This window comes from Nerophis ophidion, linkage group LG13 (genome assembly GCF_033978795.1).
Source record: "Nerophis ophidion isolate RoL-2023_Sa linkage group LG13, RoL_Noph_v1.0, whole genome shotgun sequence".
NCBI classification, from domain to species: domain Eukaryota; kingdom Metazoa; phylum Chordata; class Actinopteri; order Syngnathiformes; family Syngnathidae; genus Nerophis; species Nerophis ophidion.
Window position 1 is genome coordinate 51,391,377 of NC_084623.1, and position 25,000 is coordinate 51,416,376.

Sequence of the window (25,000 nt, forward strand, 5' to 3'; positions counted from 1 at the left end):
CTATTTCTGTGGATTACAATAGAAGAAAGAAACCGAACACCTTCATGTTGCTTCCCATCCTACACAGTGGAGTTTTACAAGCCTTCTTCTTGGTCGGATCAAAGACAGCTTTTGTCTTCTCGCCGGGAACTCATTGAATCACAAAGTTTTGTGATAACTTCGATACAATTATTCTGACAACTAACGTCAAAGACTCGTAAATGTGGAGATATTTTATTTGTGAGGCAAGAGTTAAAAACTAAGCGCATGAAAAGTTGTACTCTCCGTTCAACAATGATGGTACCTGTAAACAATGAATTTGTCACCATGACACAGGAAGTTTCTGGTAACTTGGAAACGGAAGTCCCACTTGGTGACTGTTTATCAATCGTCACATCATGGAGGCATGGTTGGGGGGTGTGGTTAAGAGGGGAGGAATATATTTACATCTACAATTCACCAACTCGAGTATTTCATATATATATATATATATATATATATATATATATATATATATATATATATATATGTATATATATATATATGTATATATATATATATGTATATATATGTGTGTGTATATTTATATATATTTATATGTATATGTGTATATATATGTATGTATATATATGTATATATATATGTGTGTATATGTATATATATATATATATATATATATATATATATATATATATATATATGTATGTATGTATGAAATACTTAACTTTCAGTGAATTCTAGCTATATATATTTATTTTATTATATATATATATATATAAATAAAAGAAATAGTTGAATTTCAGACGGCACCTATCAAATACACAGTAATAAATCACGGTTGTTCTAACTGTACTGTGCTTGCTGGTTACTAAAAAAACAACAACAACAACACTTACCTTTCACTATTTGAGTAACCTTTGTTCTGCCATTTATTTCTTCATTTTGCTGGTCGACGGTGTAATATATTGGGTTGGAGTCAATAACCAGGCGAGGTGATGGAGTTATGTCTCTTTACTGTGGGCTTCACTTGCCATCAGGTGCCCAACACCACGTAAAACCTTGGCCAATCAAAAAACAAACCCCATAACGCTTTAGCCAACATTCACCAGGAGATGGCAACAGACAACATGGAATCACTCTATCACAGATGGCGTCGCCATGGCTGTAACTTCCTCGTTCTTCTGCTTCGTCTCCTTGTGTGTGCAGTTTTTCATTAAAATCCGTAGTTGTAGTAACGTGATTGGGCTGAATTTCGGGAGATTTTCGGTAGAAAATTTCTTCCGGGAGGTTTTCAGGAGAAGAGCTGAATTTCGGGAGTCTCCCGGAAAATCCGGGAGGGTTGGCAAGTATGCCACATAAGGACATTGCATCCGGTCTCCTTCTAGGGGAGACCGGATGCAATGGACGTTGAATAGGTCTAACATAATATTGTGAAAATCCAGTCCATGGTGGATCTAACATAATAGTGAGAGTCCAGTCTATAATGGGGCCAGCTGGAGAACATCCTGAGCAGAGACGGGTCAGCACCGCAGAGATGTCCCCAACCGAGGCAAAGGGGAGCGGTTCAACCCGGGTCCCGACTCTGGACAGCCAGCATTATGTGATTCATAGATGACCAGTCCAAAGTATCACTATTCTTTAACCTGAAGCTAGCAATACTGCGCTCTATCTCCTCTCAACCCTAAACCGCAGAAGTTAAAAGAAAGGTCAAACGGACCGCTTGTCCAAGAGCTTGTGGTTTCTCTGCTGGGCTGGTGGTTTATGTGAGATGGAGGACAGTGAACCACCTTAGGTTCAAAGTTGTCGGTTGTTACAACTGATGTGAACATGTGGGAAAATCATGTGTCCAGATGACCATTTTGGCACTCTGCCTTTTGCGGCTGGTCGCAATGCCTTTGAGCAATCGGACCGCAACTCTCCAGAGAAAAATGTCAAGCTGATACCGTGACATAAAAAGTTTTTTTTGTTTTTTTAAAAAGCTGATTCGTGCTTGTTGTGGTTTTCTTTCAGCAAGGGGACTTAACCCTCCGAATCACTCAAGAACAACTCGCAACTCTCTCTACTCTTGCCTGTCGTGTCCATTTGAAAACAAAAGTGTTATTGGGAACGTAGCTCGACCAGTAAATGGAGAGCTTTAGGGACGGCGTGGCGCAGTGGGAGAGTGGCCGTGCGCAACCCGAGGGTCACTGGTTCAAATCCCACCTAGTACCAACCTCGTCACGTCCGTTGTGTCCTGAGCAAGACACTTCACCCTTGCTCCTGATGGGTGCTGGTTGGCGCCTTGCATGGCAGCTCCCTCCATCAGTGTGTGAATGGGTAAATTTGGAAGTAGTGTCAAAGCGCTTTGAGTACCTTGAAGGTAGAAAAGCGCTATACAAGTACAACCCATTTATCATTTATTTGCAGTGGTTTTCAAAGTGTGAGATGGGCCTCCTCCATCTGTTGCCAACTGTGAGGTGCCAGAGTCAACTGGTCGACGCCACAGCCTGGCTTCGCACACCGGTGTTCAATTTCTGGCGAGTCACATCAAAGCCAATAGTGGCTTCAGCCGGCCCGAGGTGGCACAACGTGGAACGTGTCTGACGTCCGTCTTTAAACATCCCCCCTCTGTACATGTAGGTCCTAGGGTTATTCAATGTCCAACAATGATTCAACTATAAATAAATGATAAATGGGTTGTACTTGTATAGCGCTTTTCTACCTTCAAAGTACTCAAAGCGCTTTGACACTACTTCCACATTTACCCATTCACACACACATTCACACACTGATGGAGGGAGCTGCCATGCAAGGCGCCGACCAGCACCCATCAGGAGCAAGGGTGAAGTGTCTTGCTCAGGACACAACGGACGTGACGAGGTTGGTACTAGGTGGGGATTGAACCAGGGACCCTCGGGTTGCGCAAGGCCACTCTTCCACTGCGCCACGCCGTCCCTAAGGTTGATAGCAGAATCAAATCAAATCAAAGATTCTTAATTGTCAATGTTTTCATACATGCAAGACGAGATATCACTTTCCACTCATACTGCTCTCCGGAACAAATCTCCAAGCTCGAGGAAATAGTTTCCATGCGCACCAACAAACCATTACCGTGATCTCCGTCTAAAACATCCATCCATCCATCCATTTTCTACCGCTTATTCCCTTTCGGGGTCGCGGGGGGCGCTGGCGCCTATCTCAGCTACAATCGGGCGGAAGGCAGGGTACACCCTGGACAAGTCGCCACCTCATCGCAGGGCCAACACAGATAGACAGACAACATTCACACTCACATTCACACACTAGGGCCAATTTAGTGTTGCCAATCAACCTATCCCCAGGTGCATGTCTTTGGAGGTGGGAGGAAGCCGGAGTACCCGGAGGGAACCCACGCATTCACGGGGAGAACATGCAAACTCCACACAGAAAGATCCCGAGCCTGGATTTGAACCCAGGACTGCAGGACCTTCGTATTGTGAGGCAGACGCACTAACCCCTCTGCCACCGTGAAGCCGTCTAAAACAATGGTTCCCAAACTTTTGCAGGCTGGCGCCCCCTTGGCTCCCCAATGAATTCCTAGCCCCCCCCCCCCCCCCCCCCAAATAAAACCCAATTTAGTAAACCAATTTATTTTTTAGCAGTTTTAACTGTTTCAGCAACATAGAACGGTAAATAAGCATTCCACCAGTAACCTTCATTGTCTCACACTTAATATTAATGGGATGGATGTGCTTGGTGCAGGGACATAAGCTTCTCAACATCAGGCTGGAACTCACTAAGAAGAAGTCGTAGATCCCCGCGGTCAGTAATTTTCAGTCGGTTTCTTTGCTTGGAAAGAAGCAAGGCGACTGCACTGAAGCCCCGTTCTACTAAATATGATGTTGGCGTGTGGTAACCGGACCCTGATGCGTCGTCCACTGACTCGTCCTGCTGCACGTGTTGTGTACAAATCGTGAAACAAACGTTCGAACTTCTGACTTCGACTTCGGACTGCCGCCCCCCTAACGCCCCCTTCTTCCTAACCGCCCCCCCTGAGCCTAGTCTATAAAATCCGCTACACCTCCTTGATACCGAAGTACATGTCAAACTATTTCCTTAACGTAAATGACCGCCACAACCACAACACCAGGGGGAGCTCCACAAACCACGTTAAACCCAGATTTCGATCTAACAAAGGTCTTAACTCATTCTCTTTCTATGCCACATCAATGTGGAATGCACTCCCAACAGGTATAAAAGTAAGTGCATCTCTATATTCCTTCAAAAGCGCTCTAAAACAACACCTCCAGGCAACTTCAACACTTTACTTATACCCTCCTCCATTCACATCCCATCTCCCCGGATTATAAACAACTCAAAAGTACTTCTAATGTATATACTTGTTCTTATGCTATCTGAACTCACTATGTTCTCTGCTGGCTGTACATATCCTACTAAATAAGACCTACACTGTTTCAATGTCCACATTTCTCTGTTGATGACTGAAGTTCTGATATCAACCAAAGCTCCTCATCCCACCCCCCGGATTGTAAATAATGTAAATAATTCAATGTACATACTATGATGATTAACTTGTGTGATGACTGTATTATGTTGATAGTATATATTTGTACCATGAATTGATTAACGTGGACCCCGACTTAAACAAGTTGAAAAACTTATTGGGGTGTTATTATTTAGTGGTCAATTGTACGGAATATGTACTGTACTGTGCAATCTACTAATAAAAGTATCAATCAATCAATCAATCCGGACAAGAGAGCACAACTAAAAGCCGCACCTGCTAAATTTCCAACGTGACCTGTTCGTCAATTTCATTGGTCTTAATCAATCAATCAATCAATCAATCAATCAATCAATGTTTACTTATATAGCCCTAAATCACTAGTGTCTCAAAGGGCTGCACAAACCACCACGACATCCTCGGTAGGCCCACATAAGGGCAAGGAAAACTCACACCCAGTGGGACATCGGTGACAATAATGAACCAGTGGACGTCGGTGACAATGATGACTATGAAAACCTTGGAGAGGAGGAAAGCAATGGATGTCGAGCGGGTCTAACATGATACTGTGAAAGTTCAATCCACAATGGATCCAACACAGTCGCGAGAGTCCAGTCCAAAGCGGATCCAACACAGCAGCGAGAGTCCCGTTCACAGCAGAGCCAGCAGGAAACCATCCCAAGCGGAGGTGGATCAGCATCGCAGAGATGTCCCCGGCCGATACACAGGCAAGCAGTACATGGCCACCGGATCGGACCGGACCCCCTCCACAAGGGAGAGTGGGACATAGAAGAAAAAGAAAAGAAACGGCAGATCAACTGGTCTAAAAAGGGAGTCTATTTAAAGGCTAGAGTATACAAATGAGTTTTAAGGTGAGACTTAAATGCTTCTACTGAGGTGGCATCTCGAACTGTTACCGGGAGGGCATTCCAGAGTACTGGAGCCCGAACGGAAAACGCTCTATAGCCCGCAGACTTTTTTTGGGCTTTGGGAATCACTAATAAGCCGGAGTGACAAGGCTAAATGTATTGGCGGCATGTTAACCTTGTGAACACAGAAATCCTTAAATTAGCCACAGCCTTCTTTGAAGCACAGGATTTAAAGCATTAAGAAAAAAGTTGCGGGTTAGGGTTGAGGTTAGCCACAAACCCCCAGCAAAACAACTCAAGTCCAGATAGAGGAAAGACCAGTACCTGCCCTGCAATAAAGTCCCCAAGACCAACAAGTCCCCAGTTGCCATTGACCTGCAGGAGCTTCATTTTGGGCCCTCAGTCTCCTCCAGCTCCTGACCACCAGGCTCCACATCTGTTGTTCTCCTTTAGGCAGAACACACACATCTCCAGCTTCAGGTGCTCCAGGACCAGCTCCTGCTTGGATGTGTTCCATTGGCTCTGGACATGGTACATCTCGTAAGTCTCGGAAAGTCCTAATGTGGAAACCCCCCGTCCGCCATTGAATCCGGCTCTTCCATCGAATGGTCGCCATCCCTAAAACCTATGAGCTGAATTAAAAATGCATCTTTGCCTTTGTGCTTTTTCAGTTGCCTAAGGTAATAAGTAACCAAGAACTACCCCAACATGGCCACTTAACAGTCTAGTGTAATTAATACCAGGGAACTTTAAAGAGAATTGGGTAACTCCATAGCCATTTGTACCTCACTCTGCATCACGTGACAAACCGGGAGACTAAGGGATTTTTGAAAACTTTTATTGATAGTGTCATGGCTGCATTGAAAAATAAAAGCAAAAAAAAGCAATCCGAGGCTTCAATCAATCAATCAATGTTTATTTACGTATATAGCCCAGGGGTGCCCACACTTTTTCTGCAGGCGAGCTACTTTTCAATTGACCAACTCGAGGGGATCTACCTCATTTATATACATCATTTATATTTATTTATTCATGAAAGAGACATTTTTGTAAACAAGTTAAATGTGTTTAATGATAATACAAGCATGTGTAACACATATAGATGTCTTTCTTTCACGAAGACAAGTATATAAGTTGGTGTATTACCTGATTCTGATGACTTGCATTGATTGGAATCAGACAGTAATGATGATAACGCCCACATTTTCAAATGGAGGAGAAAAAAAGTTGTCCTTTCCGTACAATACCACATGAAAGTGGTCGGTTTTTGGCATCTAATTCATCCAGCTTCCATACACTTTACAAGAAAAACATTGGCGGCAAATTCCGTAGCTTGCTTGATTGACATTCACGGCACCCGAGGGTCTTGTGAGATGACGCTGGCTGCTGCCAGTTCATTATTATGAAAAAAATGACAGAGAGGAAGGCGAGAAACACTTTTTATTTCAACAGACTTTCGCGCCGTCCCTTCCGTCAAAACTCTAAAGGCCGACTGCACATTTCCTATCTTCACAATAAAAGCCCTGCTTCATGCTGCCTGCGCTAACAAAATAAGAGTCTCGGAAAGCTGGCGTGCACAAGTGATGTGAGGGATCGCTTGTGCACGCCAGTTTTCCGAGACTCTGTATTTAGTTAGCGCAGGCAGCATGAAGCAGGGCTTTCATTGTGAAGATAGGAAATGTGCAGTCGGCCTTTAGAGTTTTGACGGAAGGTGCGGCGCGAGAGTCTGTTGAAATAAAAAGTGTTTCTCGCCTTCCTCTCGGTCATATTTTCATAATAATGATCTTGCAGCAGCCAGCGTCATCTCACAAGACCCTCCGGTACCGTGAATGTCATTTAAGTGACGTCTTGGTGAAGATTGATGATCACTAATTTTTAGGTCTATTTTTTTTAAAAAGCCTGGCTGGAGATCGACTGACACCCCCCCCGCGGTCGACTGGTAGCTCGCGATCCACGTAATGGGCACCCCTGATATAGCCCTAAATCACAAGTGTCTCAAAGGGCCGCACAAGCCACAACGATATCCTCGGGCAAGGAAAAACTCACAACCCAGTGGGATGTCAATGAGAATGACAATGAGAAACCTTGGAGTGGACTGCATATGTGGGTGACCACCCCCCTAGAGGGGAGAACGGATGCAATGGACGTCGAGTTGGTCTAGCATAATATTGTGAAAGTCCAGTCCATAGTGGATCTAACATAATAGTGAGAGTCCTGTCCATCGAGGGGCCAACAGGAGACTATCCCGAGTGGAGACGGGTCAGAGATGTCCCCAACCGATGCACAGGCGAGCGGTCCACCCCCGGTCCCGATTCTGGCTTGTTGCCAAAGTAGACTGGCTCACACCATCAAGTAAAGGAGAGACAATATGCACATGGTTTGTGAACACATAATTAGTCCGGCATGTGCGCAGCTTTGCACCTTCCAGTTCCGTGCCCATAACTGACAGCACGGTCAACCTGGAAGTCACAGGAAAAGGGAGAAGGAAAGCGAGTCAAGCTTCAGTGTGTCCACTTGTCCCGCCTAACGTAGAATCACTACATCACTCTGCTTCCATCCAGCTCGCCTTGCATCAACTCGCAAAAATGCAACGCATCCACCGACTTGGAAGAGAAACGTTGAGATAATTTGATACTGATAAAAATCGTGTCATGACTGCGAAGCACGTAATGATGGACTTATTTTTCAGAGTGAAAATGTTTTTTGGGACCACAGCTTGAAAGAACCCAACGCAACCTGTCAGTCAAAGCAAAATGCCGACTCTTTAGGGAATTTGCCAGATCTTAGAAGATGAAGTTACTGAGAAGATTTGCAGCCTCGTGCTTCGCCAAAGCACGTCTCTGCACCTTTTTGGCGCGGTGATGTCATGGTTGGTGTGGCTCACACGCACGCACAACTCGACACGTGTCGTTCTTTTAACTTTTGCACCGCTTTCTGTGCAAGATGACGGATGGAAAGGGGCGCGAGTTCAAACAATCTCTTGCTTGCTAACAGAGAAAAACATCAAATAAATAAAAAAAGAGAGAAACCAGTGTAAAATAACTCAGAGACAGCCGTCGTTGGTTTTTGAATGAAAGCCCGAACAAGGCCCGGATGGAGTGGGGAACACGGTGGGAAGAGAAACTGTGAAACCATGATCCACTCTCTCACTCACTCACTCACTTAAGTAGAATAGGCCGAGTGAAGGAGAGAGAAGCGCAAAGATAGTGTTTTGATTAATGGCTTATGTATCCCTACGGTTCTTGAAGAGGATTGTCAGACCTCGCCCCAATGGAGAATGAGCAAGGCGTTTGAGGTGTGAGATTGAAACCAGATATAGTTGTTCAAACTGGCTCGTATCCATCACTTAGACTGAGGACACGGCCGATGACTGAGTGTGTGAGCTGCATTGTCTGGACAGCATCAGTACAACAATGGGGGGGAAGAAAGTACTTTTCGGGCTGTACGGTCCCTCAGGATTTCGCAATGATCAATACACGCATAGTCAACCAATCCCTCGACTTTATCAAATCCCTGCTATCAGCGACATTTTGGGCAATCTCAACAGTCACAAATGTCAAACCAATCAAATGTCTCCCTGCATTGTCCCGCATCTTCACTTCCTTGTTTACATTGACTGATTAATTCATTCGCTCATTTGTAGGGATGGGTACAAACTTCACTCCCGAAAAACTTCGACAACTGCCAGCTCTGGCTTTTAGTCCAGTGGTCAGCACAGTTGACTCTCACGGGTACTTGACCAGGGTTGGAGTACCCCTGCGGACTGCGGTTAAAAAAGGCATGGGTGCCCAACTGAGTTACAATGGTGTCGTGACCCTGATGGGAGTGAGATTTAGGCGGGTGAGTCGGATGTACGTTAAGTAGACCCAGTCAACCCAAATTCAAGACTACCATCAGGTGAATACTGGTCAACACTAAACTGTATACGCATGGGTGTTGGCCGATTCAACGCCAACACGCATTGCTGGAGTCTGTGCCCATCAGCAGGCTGCTCATATGGAGCCGAGGAACAGACCGCCCACCACATCGTCCACGACTGCCCCACTTCTCCCCCACCCAATGACGAAAGAAGAAAACCTCACTCCCTCATGGGGGTCGAACCCTGGTTGTTCGTATTGAGAGTCGAGTGTGCCAACCAGCGGCCAGCAACCCAAATACAAGCCTACCACGGTTGCTGGCTTGTCAACACTAAACAGGATACGCACAAGTGTTTGCCAATTCAGCCTGCCCATGCGGAGCCGAGTAACAGACCGCCCACCACATTATCCACGAGTGCCCCACCAAAAGACTTGGACCTCGATAATCTGAGCCCTGATTTAGTGAGCAGGCTACAGCGTCTTAGCGACATCGCCTAGCTGTCTCATATAAAAGAAGACCTCACTCACTCACGGGGGTTGAACCCTGGTTGTGCGTATTGAGAGTCGAGTGTGCCAACCAGCAGCCAGCAACCCAAATACAAGCCTACCACGGGTGCTGACTGGGCAAAACTAAAAAGGATAAGCACGGGTGTTGTCCGATTCAACGTAAACATGCTGGGGTCTGCGCCCATCAGCAGCCTGCCCATGCGGACCCGAGGAACAGACTGCCCGACACATCATTCACGACTGCCCCACTTGTCCCCCACCGAATGACTTGAACCTCGATAATCTAAACCCTGGTACAGTGAACAGGCTGCCGCGGCTGAGCGACATCACCTAGCTGTCTCATACGAAAGAAGACCTCACTCACTCACGGGGGCCGAACTCTGGTTGTTCGTATTGAGAGTCGATTGTGCCGACCAGCAGCCAGCAACCCAAATACAAGCCTACCACGGGTACTGACTGGTCAACACTAGACCAGATGCGCACGGGTGTTGGCCAATTCAACGTCAACATGCATTGCTGGGGTCCACGCCCATCAGCAGCCTACCTATGCGGAGCCGAGGAACAGACCGCCCGACACATCATCCACGACTGCCCCACTTGTCCCCCACCCAATGACTTGGACCTCGATAATCTGAGCCCTGGTACAGTGATCAGGCTGCAGCGGCTGAGCGACATCGCCTAGCTGTCTCGTACGAAAGAAGACCTCACTCACTCACGGGGGCCGAACCCTGGTTGTCCATATTGAGGGTCGAGTGTGCTGACCAGCAGCCAGAACTTCTCTTGGAGTTGTCGTCAGGGGAGGTTTTACCCACCTACATTTGGCCCCTGTTACGTGGGTCCCGAATTCTGTACTTTTATAGGCACCAATCTAATTCCATCGGTACTACCGGGTATTGATTTATGTAAAGTGAAATGGTGACATATTTCAACGTCACGTCCGTTTGCAAACTAAACACCTGCTCACGTACAGCAGCACTCAGGGCGGACTCAGCCAAGCTCTCTCTAAATAATGTTGAAGTTTTCAACACCAAAAAAGCAAGAATGCTTGGTAGAAAATGCTCCAATGTAAAGTAAGGCTTCACTCTTCCAAAATATGCAAATTTGATGCTAATTTACATTGAATTTGCCATAGATGGGCTACTATTAGCATATCCAAATAGGGTAATGAGAACCACAACTAAAGGGCAGCACGGTGGAAGGATAGGATAGGATAGGATAGGTCTTTATTGTCTTTGCACAAGTACAACGATACTTTGTTTTTAGCACAAACCTGTTCAAGGTTAGACAAACAAACGGTGTACAGGGTTACAGAACAAGAACGCTGATGGCTCGCCATAAGGCGCCCCGTAAAAGATGGGAAAAAGGTAAATGCTCGGGAAGAATGAGTAAAAAAATACAATCTAGACCGGGCTCCTAAGGGGGCCCAGTCTGGAGTGGGAAAAAAACTCCATAGCAAAGCACATATACATATTATAACATGCATCTCGAGATATCTAGCAACAGAGGGAAGGGGGTTCGGGGTCATGATGGGAGGCGCTGACCATCCATTCATCACCCCTATGGGATTTGCGTCGAGGGCGTTGGGTTGGGGGGATGGGGTGTGTATGTGTGGCGTATATTTTTGTGGATGTGTGTGTGTAAGCCCGTAGTGTGTCTCTGTTCCGCGGCCTCGATGTATTGTGCATTCGCTAGTCCAAAGTCAACAACAACAGGTGTGTGTCCATGAGAGACAAGAAGGGAGTTTGTTGTGTCTTCGCTGCACTGTCCTTCGGGAGAGTCTCAAAGCCAGGGAAACAATCCAAGTTAGAATGATTTGTCCGCGGGTGAAAATAAAGTTTGCTTTTCACTCTAAATTGTCTATGATTGCGGGGTAGACAGTCCGATGTAATCCACAGTTCTTCCCGCATCCTCCAATCATTTGTGGCAGCTTTGGGGGTACTTTGAAGACTGCCAGCAACTTCCAATTTGTCGACAAACCAGAGCAACACTTACTCCAATCAGCAGATGTCCTGTTGTTATAATTCCGAATAGAAAGAGGGGTCGGTTGTGTCTGCCTCACAATACGAAGGTCCTGGGTTCGATCCTGAGCTTGGGATCTTTCTGTGTGGAGTCTGCATGTCCTCCCCGTGACTGCGTGGGTGCTCCGGCTTCCTCCCACTTCCAAAGACATGCACCTGGGGATCAGTTGATTGGCAACACTAAATTGGTCCCTAGTGTGTGAATGTGAGTGTGAATGTTGTCCGTCTATCTGTGTTGGCCCTGTGATGAGCTGGCAACTTGTCCAGGGTGTACACAGCCTTCCGCCGGAATGCAGCTGAGATAGGCTTCAGCAACCCCCCGGGACAAGCGGTAGAAAACAGATGGATGGATGGAAAACCACAACTAAGATACAGTAAATGTTACAATCAAACAGCTGGTGTGTAATCAACACAATACTTAGGGTATAAACGTAGGGTGCAACAAAACAATGGTAAAAGTACATCTAGTTACCTTTAGGAGTAAAACAGCTAAAACCGCATTGATATTCTGATTTCATGAAGTCTTTTAACGGGCGGAAACTCTGATGCATCGCAGTCCTTTATTGCTCACCTTCCCATTTCTCTGGCGCCCTGTCCTCTCTCTGGTGTAGTATCGAGTTTCTGTCCCTTTCCGTGTCTCGCCTCGGATCATTGACCTTTTCTGTCGAGTTGTTTTGTCCGCGGTCCAAAGACAGCGGGGTTACAGGTGGTCTCGTGTAGATACACAGAAATCCCTCAACTTGTCAGAAATCAAATACCGCAGGAAAGAACCAGCGAGAAGTGATCATTTGATATCAGAGCCATCGTACAGATTTGACCGTGTCGGGTTCTATAACAACAAACACAACCGGTGTGGACTTCCAAATGAATCTGCATATTATGTTTGTATGCGTTGAGGTCCTGTCGTCGGACACGTCCAAGAAAAACATAGCTGTTTCTGCTGACAAGGTGGTGTAAATATGGTCTTGTAGAGAGCTTTTGTTCAAATCTCCCAAATGTAAACCGGATCAGTCAAACCATCAAATCTAGAATTCTGTCAAATGCATCAACAGTGTCCTCTATAACCCCTAAAGTTAACAACTTCCAAGTTATCAATGGTGCATTGTTGTAGAATTCACTAAACGAATCCGGAATATTATCACTTATGTGCACTCTGGATTGAATTCAAAATCTTCCTACTAACTCACCAGTGCCTCCATGGAAATGCCCCCCGCTACCTCAAAGAACTGCTCACCCCCAAATCCTCCACACGACACCTCCGCTCCAAACAGGCTAACCTCCTCCAACTTCCAAGGACAAAGCTACGAACTGTGGGAGACCGGGCCTTCTGCTCCGCTGCTCGCAGTCTGTGGAACGCTCTCCCTGACCACCTGAGGGCACCTCAGACTGTGGATGCTTTTAAAAAAGGCTTAAAAAACCCATCTTTTTAAAAAGAAAAAAAACAGTTTATGCGTATTCATGCTGGTTCTAGCTATTGGGCTGTTTCTAGTTTTACATTTTATTTATTTTTATTATTATTATTTTATTTTTTACACTGTGGCACTTTGAGGTTGTTTGATCAACTAATGCTTTTTTTTTCAAATAGTTTTCAATAAAAATTGCAAATCTCTCACAAATGATTGTAAATCTGAATGCTCAGAATACCTGACGTCTGCAAAACAATGGAATCAATTTCGGGCGATACTGATGTGATGGTACGATTCCCACAAGTAGTCATGAATAATAATAATAGATTTTATTAGTAAAAAAAAAAAAAAAAAAAAAGCATTAGTTAATCAAACAACCTCAAAGTGCCACAGTGTAAAAAATAAAATAATAATAATAAAAATAAATAAAATGTAAAACTAGAAACAGCCCAATAAAAACAGCCCAATAGCTAGAACCAGCATGAATACCCTTAAACAGTTTTTTTTTTTTTTTTAGGATGGGTTTTTAAGCCTTTTTTAAAAGCATCCACTCTGGATTGAATTCAAAATCTCCCTACTAACTCACCAATGCCTCCATGGAAATGCCCCCCTCTACCTTAAATAAACTGCTCACCCCCAAATCCTCCACACGACACCTCCGCTCCAAACCGGCTAACCTCCTCCAACCTCCAAGAACAAAGCTACGAACTATAGGAGACCGGGCTTTCTGCTCCGCTGCTCGCAGTCTGTGGAACGCTCTCCCTGACCACCTGAGGGCACCTCAGACTGTGGATGCTTTTAAAAAAGGCTTAAAAAACCCATCTTTTTAAAAAGAAAAAAAACTGTTTATGAGTATTCATGCTGGTTCTAGCTATCGGGCTGTTTCTAGTTTTACATTTTATTTATTTTTATTATTATTATTATTATTATTTTATTTTTTACACTGTGGCACTTTGAGGTTGTTTGATCAACTAATGCTTTTTTTTTTTTTTTACTAATAAAATCTATTATTATTATTCATGACTACTAGTGGGAATCGCACCATCACATCAGTATCGCCCGAAATTGATTCCATTGTTTTGCAGACGTCAGGTATTCTGAGCATTCAGATTTACAATCATTTGTGAGAGATTTGCAATTTTTATTGAAAACTATTTGATACTTGCCATAGAGTAAGTGTTTTACATAGCTACCATTGTTCTGATAGGCTTGTACAGTATACCGGCACTATTAAAGTACCATCCATCATCTTCCGCTTATCCGAGATCGGGTCGCGGGGGCAACAACCTAAGCAGGGAAACCCAGACTTCCCTCTCCCCAGCCACTTCGTCTAGCTCTTTCCGGGGGATCCCGAGGCGTTCCCAGGCCAGCCGGGAGACATAGTCTTCCCAACGTGTCCTGGGTCTTCCCCGTGGCCTCCTACCAGTTGGACGTGCCCTAAACACCTCCCTAGGGAGGCGTTCGGGTGGCATCCTGACCAGATGCCCGAACCACCTCATCTGGCTCCTCTCGATGTGAAGGAGCAGCGGCTTTACTTTGAGTTCCTCCCGGATGACAGAGCTTCTCACCCTATCTCTAAGGCGGAGGAAACTCATTTCGGCCGCTTGTACCCGTGATCTTGTCCTTTCGGTCATGACCCAAAGCTCATGACCATAGGTGAGGATGGGAACGTAGATCGACCGGTAAATTGAGAGCTTTGCCTTCTGGCTCAGCTCCTTCTTCACCACAACGGATCGGTACAACGTCCGCATTACTGAAGACGCCGCACCGATCCGCCTGTCGATCTCACGATCCACTCTTCCCCCACTCGTGAACAAGACTCCTAGGTACTTGAACGGGTAAGTCCAAGGAATTTTAGTCCGGGTGGCTTTTGCACAACAAGGCCTTCAGAAGGGCCACACATTGAAAAAAATTGTGATATTTTTCATTTTCAAAACCAACACGTAAGTACCCGCGTACTAATACATTAAAAACGGTACTATACTGCTTCTGAAAAATACCGGTACTTTTTTTTTTTACCTCTGGACGTCGTGACATTACTGGTAAACTGAGCAAAGGCACATGCAGGGAAAATTGACACGAACGAAAAACTAACGATAAAGATGAAGCTGTAAACACCAAAGCGCCGCTGTGCAATAGGTACCTTAGATCAGGGGTAGGGAACCTGTGGCTCTCGAGCCAGATGTGACTCTTTTGATGACCGCATCTGGCTCTCAGATAACTCTTAGCTGATGTTGCTTAACACGATAAGTAATTAATAAATCCGCTGGTAATCACAGTTTTAATGTTCAAAATATAAAACATTCTCATGCATTTGAATCCATCCATCCGTTTCTATCGCACCTGTTCAAGAAGTCGCATTAATGGTCAAAAGTATTTTATTTATTATTGATTAGCTTCAGAATAACAATGTTATTAAAAAGAATAAGAAATGCACACATTTTTTTTGTTGTAATCAGTGAAAGTCCAAATAAAAGAGGAGACGTAGAACTCTCTTGTCAGAGCGTGGGACGACACTGTACAAGGGTACAGGGCCACATGTTTCTCCTCATTGAGCTAAATTGAATCCAGTCTCTGTTTAATTCCTTGCTTCTTGTCTGTTTAATAGATGTCATCAGTGTTTGAACCTGACAGTTGTATTTCGTGTTAAAAACATTATATGCCTCTCAGGGAAATACATTTTAAAATATTTGACTTTTATGGCTCTCTCAGCCAAAAAGGTTGCCGACCCCTGCCTTAGAACATAGTGGTGGTGTGTATCGCCTGTATCGGTTGGGGACATCTCTGCGCTGCTGATACGCCTCCGCTTGAGATGGTTTCCTGTGGACGGGACTCTCGCTGCTGTCTTGGATCCGCTTGAACTGAACTCTCGCGGCTGTGTTGGAGCCACAATGGATTGAACTTTCACAGTATCATGTTAGACCCGCTCGACATCCATTGCTTTCGGTCCCCTAGAGGGGGGGGGTTGCCCACATCTGAGGTCCTCTCCAAGGTTTCTCATAGTCAGCATTGTCACTGACGTCCCACTGGATGTGAATTCTCCCTGCCCACTGGGTGTGAGTTTTCCTTGCCCTTTTGTGGGTTCTTCCGAGGATGTTGTAGTCGTAATGATTTGTGCAGTCCTTTGAGACATTTGTGATTTGGGGCTATATAAATAAACATTGATTGATTGATTGATTGATTGATATAGTGCGTCACTATACCTAGAATGATACCAAAGCACTTTACATGATACATGACATTCACACACTGATGGCGGCAGCTGCCATGCAAGGCGCTAACCACGAACCACCAGGAGTGGCTAGGAAGCTGGAATCGAACCTGGAACCCTGAAGTTGCCGGCAGGACCACTCTCACATCTGCATCATTGTCTTGTGACATTAACTTATCCGTAAAGGAAAATTGCATTTGAATTCCATTTCAACAATGCTCTGGTGGAAAACCAAAGTGATATCAAAGAAGTAGTTAGTGAAATAAATAATAATACAGAAATGACAATGAACATTAGATTAGATTTGATTAGATAGTACTTTATTTATTCCGTCAGGAGAGTTCCTTCAGGAAAATCACAATTTTCAGCACAATCCCATTCAAGATCAGACAAACATTACAGGGAGACAGAACAGGATCGCTGACGGGTCTGCCGGCTTCCAGCGCCCCTTACAAAAAACAGATGAGATACGGGTATACAAGGGGGGGGGGGGGATAGAAGATTAAAATAAAATAAAAAATCGGTGTTAGCCTGGGCCCTGGAGAGGGGGTGCAGACTGAGGCCAAGGGAAAAAAACAACAACTCATAGCCATAGTACACATCCCTCTTACATGTGTGTAAGAGGGAAACATCAAACATCAAAGAGCACAGAGGACATTAAAGACATTAAAGCAGCAGATACAAGCAGACACTTCTACATACAGCTATGAATAAAAAGTAAAATAAACATATCCACTGTGGTGGCCTCTGCAGTGTTCCACGCCATCGTCCGCTGGGGTGGACGGAGCATGGCCAGAGACAGAAGCAGACCCAACAAAGCAACCAAGACAGCCGACTCCACTCTTGGCCAGTGTCCAGTCCGCATGGATGAGCGATGATATGTCCAAGGAGACTGAGGTGTCCGACACCTGCTCACACAGTCAAGACACCGCGAAGCCTCTCCGTCCCAGCGCTCAGTGCTAGCTCCACAGTCCTGTCCCCTCATCCGCATCTCCTCCAGTCCCTCCAAACCGACTCCGGTGTGGCAGACACCCAGCAGCTGGTCTCCATGGCCAAAAGGCTCCCGGGAGGCAGATCCAGAAGTCCACAAAAAAAGCACCACAGAGGTCACGAAAGTGACACCTCCTGTCACACAGTCCCAAAGGGTCCCGGACCAAAAGGCAAAAAAATATGATAACACATGAAAACAAGAGGGAAACACAAAAGGATGATACAAGAGCACAGAGCTCCTGCCTACAGCAGCCACTACAGCAGCGCCATCTTGGGAAAAAAATTAATGAAATATTATTACACTACAAATGGTGGAAAACCAAAGTGATATCAAAGAAGTAGTTAGTGAAATAAATAATAATACAGAAATGACAATGAACATTAGATTAGATTTGATTAGATAGTACTTTATTTATTCCGTCAGGAGAGTTCCTTCAGGAAAATTACAATTTTCAGCACAATCCCATTCAAGATCAGACAAACATTACAGGGAGACAGAACAGGATCGCTGACGGGTCTGCCGGCTTCCAGCGCCCCTTGTATACCTGAGATACAGGTATACGGGAGGGGGGGGGGGTGCAGACTGAGGCCAAGGGAAAAAAACAACAACTCATAGCCATAGTACACATCCCTCTTACATGTGTGTAAGAGGGAAACATCAAACATCAAAGAACACATAGGAAATTAAAGACATTAAAGCAGCAGATACAACCAGACACTTCTACATACAGCTATGAATAAAAAGTAAAAGAAACATATCCACTGTGGTGACCTCTGCAGTGTTCCACGTCATCGTCCGCTGGGGTGGAGGGAGCATGGGCAGAGACAGGAGCAGACCCAACAAAGCAACCAAGACAGCCGACTCCACTCTCGGCCAGTGTCCAGTCCGCATGGATGAGCGAGGATACGTCCAAGGTGACTGAGGTGTTCGACACCTGCTCACCCAGCCAAGACACCGCGAAGCCTCTCCGTCCCAGCGTTTAGTGCTAGCTCCGCAGCTCTGTCCCCCTCATCCGCATCTCCCCCAGTCCCTCCAAACCGACTCCGGTGTGGCAGACACCCAGCAGCTGGTCTCCATGGCCAAAAGGCTCCCGGGAGGCAGATCCAGAAGTCCACAAAAAAAGCACCACAGAGGTCACGAAAGTGACACCTCCTGTCACACAGTCCCAAAGGGTCCCAGACCAAAAGGCAAAAAAATATAATAACACATGAAAACAAGAGGGAAACACAAAAGGATGACACAAGAGCACAGAGCTCCTGCCTACAGCAGCCACTACAGCAGCGCCATCTTGGGAAAAAAATTAATGAAATATTATTACACTACAAATGAAGCAATACAAATACCAATAGAAATAGCACTATTGATATTGAATAATAACAATAATTACCTCTATTATCAGCAATATAATTGTTTCAAATGCAACAATACATATATGTAATAACTTGAAATACAAAAGAAAGCAGATAAACGTAGGGGAAGAAAGAGAAGCTAACTCTATTAACCTTGTAGATTGTTATAGTTACAATAGGTTAAGCTTTGTCAGTGTGCCATGTGTTACCCAGTTCTCTTTCGAGAAGGGGTCTCAAACTCAATTTACTGTACCTGGGGGCCACTGGATGCAAAGTCTGGGTGAGGCTGGGCCGCGAGAAAATATATATTTAAAAAAAATGTTTGCATACTCCTCAGCATGTCTAATCGTATAATGACGTTTCAAATTATATCCCTTGTGCACCGCAACTTTCTTTGTGCAAATAAGACAGGTCCGGGTGCCCCTGTGCTCAACAAAGAAATATATTGCATCTCCCACTTTTCCCGGAATTGTCTTTGCTCATCACAATCGTTTCTCTTCACTGCAGGCTTTGAAAAAGACATGTTTGGGGTTGTGGAATATATTTGTATCTCACCGACGCACGGAGGATAATGATATTTGCGCATTGTGCGTGGTTCCCCTTTTCCTCCCTACATAATAGATAATCGCCGGGAAAAGTACTGGGATTGCGAGCGCAAAAAAAGTGTTATCCGAAGTCATTTAGAACTATATTTAATGTTCATCGTTTGAGGTAATGCAAATTAAACAATAAAAAAACACAAATAACGGTTTGTATGGGTCCAGGTTATCGGGGACTGTTATTACTGACGGACAAGTGTCGTGGTGTAACTGCAGCCAGGGACGTAAGAAAACCCTCGTCTCTGTCGCTTCCACTCACTTGCCGCTTTTCCACTAATGCAGAGGTAGGTAACCCAGAATGTTGAAAGAGCCATTTTGGAGCCAAATAACACAACGCTGTCAAGTGGCATTCATATAAAAGTCGCGGGCCGCACTAACATTAAACTTTCATATTAAGGTGAGGGCCGCAAAACAACGGTGTGTCTGAGACCCCCGCCATAGGGCAACAACGTTAATATATGTTTGATGAAACGTGATTATATGTATGATTTTGTTGTATCAAACAATCTACACTACGATTTATAAAAAAGTTTGTGCTATGATTTTGTGCTGATATCATATCGGATAGTTTCAATATCGATACTCCCGGCATCATATGGGAAGTGAACACATTCTAAACCAGGGGTCTCAAACACGCGGCCCAAGGGCCAATTTCGGCCCGCAAGACGTTATTTTGCGGCTCGCACCTTACTGTGAAAATTTTATGTTGTTGCGGCCCGCAAGTTTTATATGAGTGGCGCTTTACAGCGTCATACTTTTATACCCTCGATTTTTTCAGGAGGCTCCCATTGTCAGTGCCCCTCCAAGGATAATCAGTCTCTCAAATTTCACCTCAACAACAATATTACAAGGGCACCCTGGAGGCACTGCCTTAAGCGTCCTCTTCAACCTGTACAAACAGGTGTTAGCTCAGCCACATGTTGTAGTCAGTATTAAAAGACACATTAAGCGACTGCAAGACATACTTGATCAACAGCCACACAGGTCCCACTGAGGGTGGCTGTATAAACAACTTTATCACTGTTAAAAAAAATATGCGCCACACTGTGAACCCACACCAAACAAGAATGAAAAACACATTTCGGTAGAACATCTGTACTGTAACACAACATAAACACAACAGAACAAATACCCAGAATCCCATGCAGCCCTAACTCTTCCGGACTGGAATATACACCATGCCCCCTATTGTAGCACGGAAGAGTTAGGGCTGCATTGGATTCTGGGTATTTGTTCTGTTGTTTTGGATGTTCTCCCAAAATGTGTTTGTCAATCTTGTTTGGTGTGGATTCACAGTGTGGCGCATATTTGTAACAGTGATAAAGTTGTTTATACGGCCACCCTCAGTGTGACCTGTATGGCTTTTGCATAAGTATGTCTTGCAGTCGCCTCCTTGGGTGTGCAGAAACAATGCGTGTATGGCGGAAAAGCGGACAAAACTGCAGTTCGTAGAAAACGCTAACAGAATTGCCATCACGACACGCCCTTACTATTGTTGTTCCGTGTGAAAACCGGTAGAATGAGATTGACAGGAGGGGAACTGATATCCGGGTGTTTCCTAGAAAAATCGCGAGAGTCGATAAGTTTGTTGCTAGGGCGGGAAAGGCATTCAAGGAAGGTGAATTCATTAAAAAGTGCATGTTAGATTTTTTTAAGAAAACTTTTCTTCCAGCCCAGCCTCACTCAGTTTCTGCATTCAGTGACCCCCAGGTAAATTGAGTTTGAGACCCCTGATCTAAACAGTCCATAGTTGGGATTGTGAATGTGAAGGCTTGTTTTTCTACCCCTTTTTGTGATTGACTGGTGACCGGTCGAGGGCGCACCCCACCTTTTCACCAGTGGTAAACTGGGGTAGGCTCCAGCTTGCAGGTGACCATGTCGGACCAAAACAACCTGAGCCCTTGTTTTAGTTGTCAGAATGCTAACATTTCATGTCCTCGTCCAAAATTCAGATTACTGAGGAACTCTTAGCTCAGCGTAGAGGCTCTCGCCTCGCATGCTTGGCGTGTTTGTCCCACCCTTGGCGAGGTCCAGTGTGCACTTTTGCTCTCCCGACACATTCCTCATCGTCATCATCGATATCGTTACCTGCACTCTCCGACCATTCCTGGATGAACTCCCGGGTCTCATCCCTCCTTGTTCCACTCGCTTCCCATGCACACTCCGGAGTTTTTGTTCCCCTTCCAAAAACGGTCTTGTTCCTGCGCAGCTATTTTGAAGATACGAGCATGTTTCCTAAAACGGTGTTCTCCCAAAACGCCGCTTGCCAGTGATGGATACTCCTTCCGTGTCGTTCCCACGTCTGCACACATGTTGCTCTTCCTCAAAATAAAATGAGATCCAGCATCAATTTCAGTCGAATGTTGCCAGGAAATGTTGAAAATGCAACATATCATTTTTGATTTTCCTGCGGGAACTCTCCTGAAGGAATAAATAAAGTACTATCAATCCAACTCGGTCCTTCATCTGTCTGACTGTTTGGAATTGAATTTAAGCACGGCTAAACAATAGAATAAAATAGACAGATTTTGGAACTTTCCTTATTCTAGTTTGCTGACGCTAACCTTAAGTTAAAGGTACTGAAAACAACAAAGATATTCATGTTTAAAAGCTAAATAAGACTATTAAGTCCTAGAACCATACTTGCCAACCCTGTCGATTTTTCCAGGAGAATCCCGAATTTCAGTGCCCCTCCCGAAAACACCCCGGGGCAACCATTTTCCGAAATTTCTCCCGATTTCCACCCGGAAAACAATATTGGGGGCGTGCCTTTAAGGCACTGCCTTTAGCGTCCTCTACAACCTGAAAAGGAGACTATTATATATGTCTCCGTTATCAATAGATTTAGCTATAACCCATAAAGTTAGAGCTATTTCTCAGCGTGTGTTTATTCCAGCCGGCACGTTAATATACTGACATGCAACATCCGGATTCCCATCATGCATTGCTTCAAAACCACGGCAAGTAGTAATGTCCAAAAACATAACAGAGACGAAGCAGAAGAATGAAGAAGAGACATAGCGACAATGAGATAAAAAGAAGTACACTTGCAAGTTCCGAAATGATTGGAAAAAAATTATTTCAGTTCATCCAAGACAGCTCAAAGGGGGAGGGGTATGCGGCCTGCAAACTTTGTGGATCAGACTTCTCCATTGAACACGGTGGCCAAACGGATACACTCATTCATGAACGGTATATCTATGTATATATATATATATATATATATATATATATATATATATATATATATATATATATATATATATATATATATATATATGGGAATAAGCGGTAGAAAATGGATGGATGGATGGATGATTTAATTGAGGGAACTCCTCATGAAACAGTTCTGTAGAGAGGAAGTAGTCTTGCAATTTTTTCCCACACACACACACACATATATATATATATATATATATATATATATATATATATATACACACACACATACATATATATATATGTATATATATACACACACACACATACATATATATATACACACACATACATATATATATATATACACACACAGTATATATATATATATATATATATATATATATATATATATATATATATATATATATATATATATATATATATATATATATATATATGTAAAATACTTGAAAATATATACACCCACCGCTACCCAACCCCCATCTCCAGCAAATCAATAACATCAACAAAGCTCACCTCTGTGCATTCACACACAGCACAAAACATTTGGTGGACAAAATGAGACAAAGAAGGAGTGGCTTAGAAACTGGCAGTGTACCTGGACAAGTCGCCTCCTCATCGCAGGGCCAACACAGATGATTATTATTATTATTTTTATCATCAATGTTATTAATAATGATGACAGTTAAATAACTAAAGAATAACTTACCACTGCATCTAAAATCCTCATATTCGTCATATAAAACATGCTGTTAGCCTGTGAAAGTTAGTATAAACTATAAAACACTGTACACAGCTGATATTGGTAAGGTTAGCAATGATGCTTAATGCTAACAAACCCCACAATTACACTCATCAACAACATAGGTGACTCAAAGTTGTTATGGAGGTGAAGTGAATTATATTTATATAGCGCTTTTCTCTAGCGACTCAAAGCACTTTACATAGTGAAACCCAATATCTACAGTATGGGTGGCACTTGGAGCAGGTGGGTAAAGTGTCTTGCCCAAGGACACAGCAGCAGTGACTAGGATAGCGGAAGCGGGGATCGAACCTGCAACCCTCAAGTTGCTGGCACGGCCGCTCTACCAACCGAGCTATGCCGCCCCCTATGGCGATGAAACCATTCTTATTTTAGGGTAACATTTCAATAGACGAACTAAAGCTGCACGCTCAGAACTTGATGCTCAGAGTGTCATGATTCTACATCTAATTGTCGTTTTTTTGCAACTTACTTCAACTTCTTTCTTTCCCAGGTTATGGCAATCTTGGAGCTGGCGGTCTTGGAGCGGGTGGTTATGGGACCGGAGCCCTAGGTGGCGGTGAGTACATAATAATTAGTGTCTGATTTATTTGAACTCAAACACAGATATTAACTTTAGTGCTCTCTTTCCAAGCAGGCGGTTATGGAGGATACGGTGCAGGCCCAGGTGGGATCTTCCCAGGTGCTGGACAGAAGGCTGGAAAACGAGGTATCGTTGGGGGCAATGGCTGGGTTTGAATCAGGGGTGTCAAACTCATTTTAGCTCTGGGGCCGCATGGAGGAAAATCTGTGCTCACGTGGGCCGGACTATTAAAATCATGGCAATAAAATTAAAAAATAAACACAACTTCAGATGGTTTTCTATGTCTTACTTTGGCCAAAAATAGAACAAACACATTCTGAAAATATTACAATAAAAATATAGAAAAAAATACCGGCAGCGGTTAAGTTTAGATCCATGAAGGAAAGAAGAAAGGGAATGTGTCAGGTTCAAACACTGATGACATCTATTAAACAAGACAAGAAGCAAGGAATTAAACGGACAGAATTCAATTTAGCTCAATTGAGTAGAAAGGCGTATATACCCTTATACAGTGTCGTCCCACGCTCTGAAGAAAGATTGTACGGCTCCTCTTTTATTTGGACTTTCCCTGATTACATGGCAACAGCTGCTTCTAAGGGAGGGGAGGTCGTAAACAGCCATCGCCTTTGGTAGCAAAACAGTTCAAAGAAAAGGTCGTAAACAGTTCAAAGAAAAGGTGCCTGGAGGGGAATCAGGTCCTGCTTCCTCTCCGCTTTGTTGATCTCGGGTCAAGATAATAATAATAATAATAATAATGGATTAGATTTATATCGCGCTTTTCTATTGTTAGATACTCAAAGTGCTCACAGAGAAGTGAGAACCCATCATTCATTCACACCTGGGGTAAACTGACGGAAGTGTGACCACCACCATTCATTCATTCATCATTCATTCACCAGTGTGAGCGGCACCGGGGGCAAAGGGTGAAGTGCCCTGCCCAAGGACAATACAGCAGCAATTTGGATGTCAATAGGTGGGAAGCGAACCTGCAACCCTCAGGTTTCTGGCACGGCCGCTCTACCCACTACGCCATGCCGATAAAATCTTCCTGTGGATTACAATACATCGAAGAAACCGACACCCTCATGTCGCTCCCCATCCTACACAGTGGAGTTTTAAAAGCCTTTTGCTTGGTAGGATCTAAGACAGCTTGTGTCCTCTGGCCGGGCGAGCTGAACTCAATGTAACACAAAGTTTGGTGA

General features: G+C 44.3%; 1 protein-coding gene across 1 annotated transcript in view; it reads left to right on the forward strand.

The window, feature by feature from the left end:
* The window catches only part of LOC133564050 (elastin-like), a 121,224-nt gene that overhangs the window by 79,385 nt on the left and 16,839 nt on the right, over nt 1-25,000 (forward strand). Inside the window, exons 6-7 of the mRNA XM_061918131.1 lie at nt 23,709-23,774; nt 23,853-23,924. Of these exons, the coding sequence (XP_061774115.1) occupies nt 23,709-23,774; nt 23,853-23,924 (138 nt within the window). The remainder of the gene's footprint in view (nt 1-23,708; nt 23,775-23,852; nt 23,925-25,000) is intronic.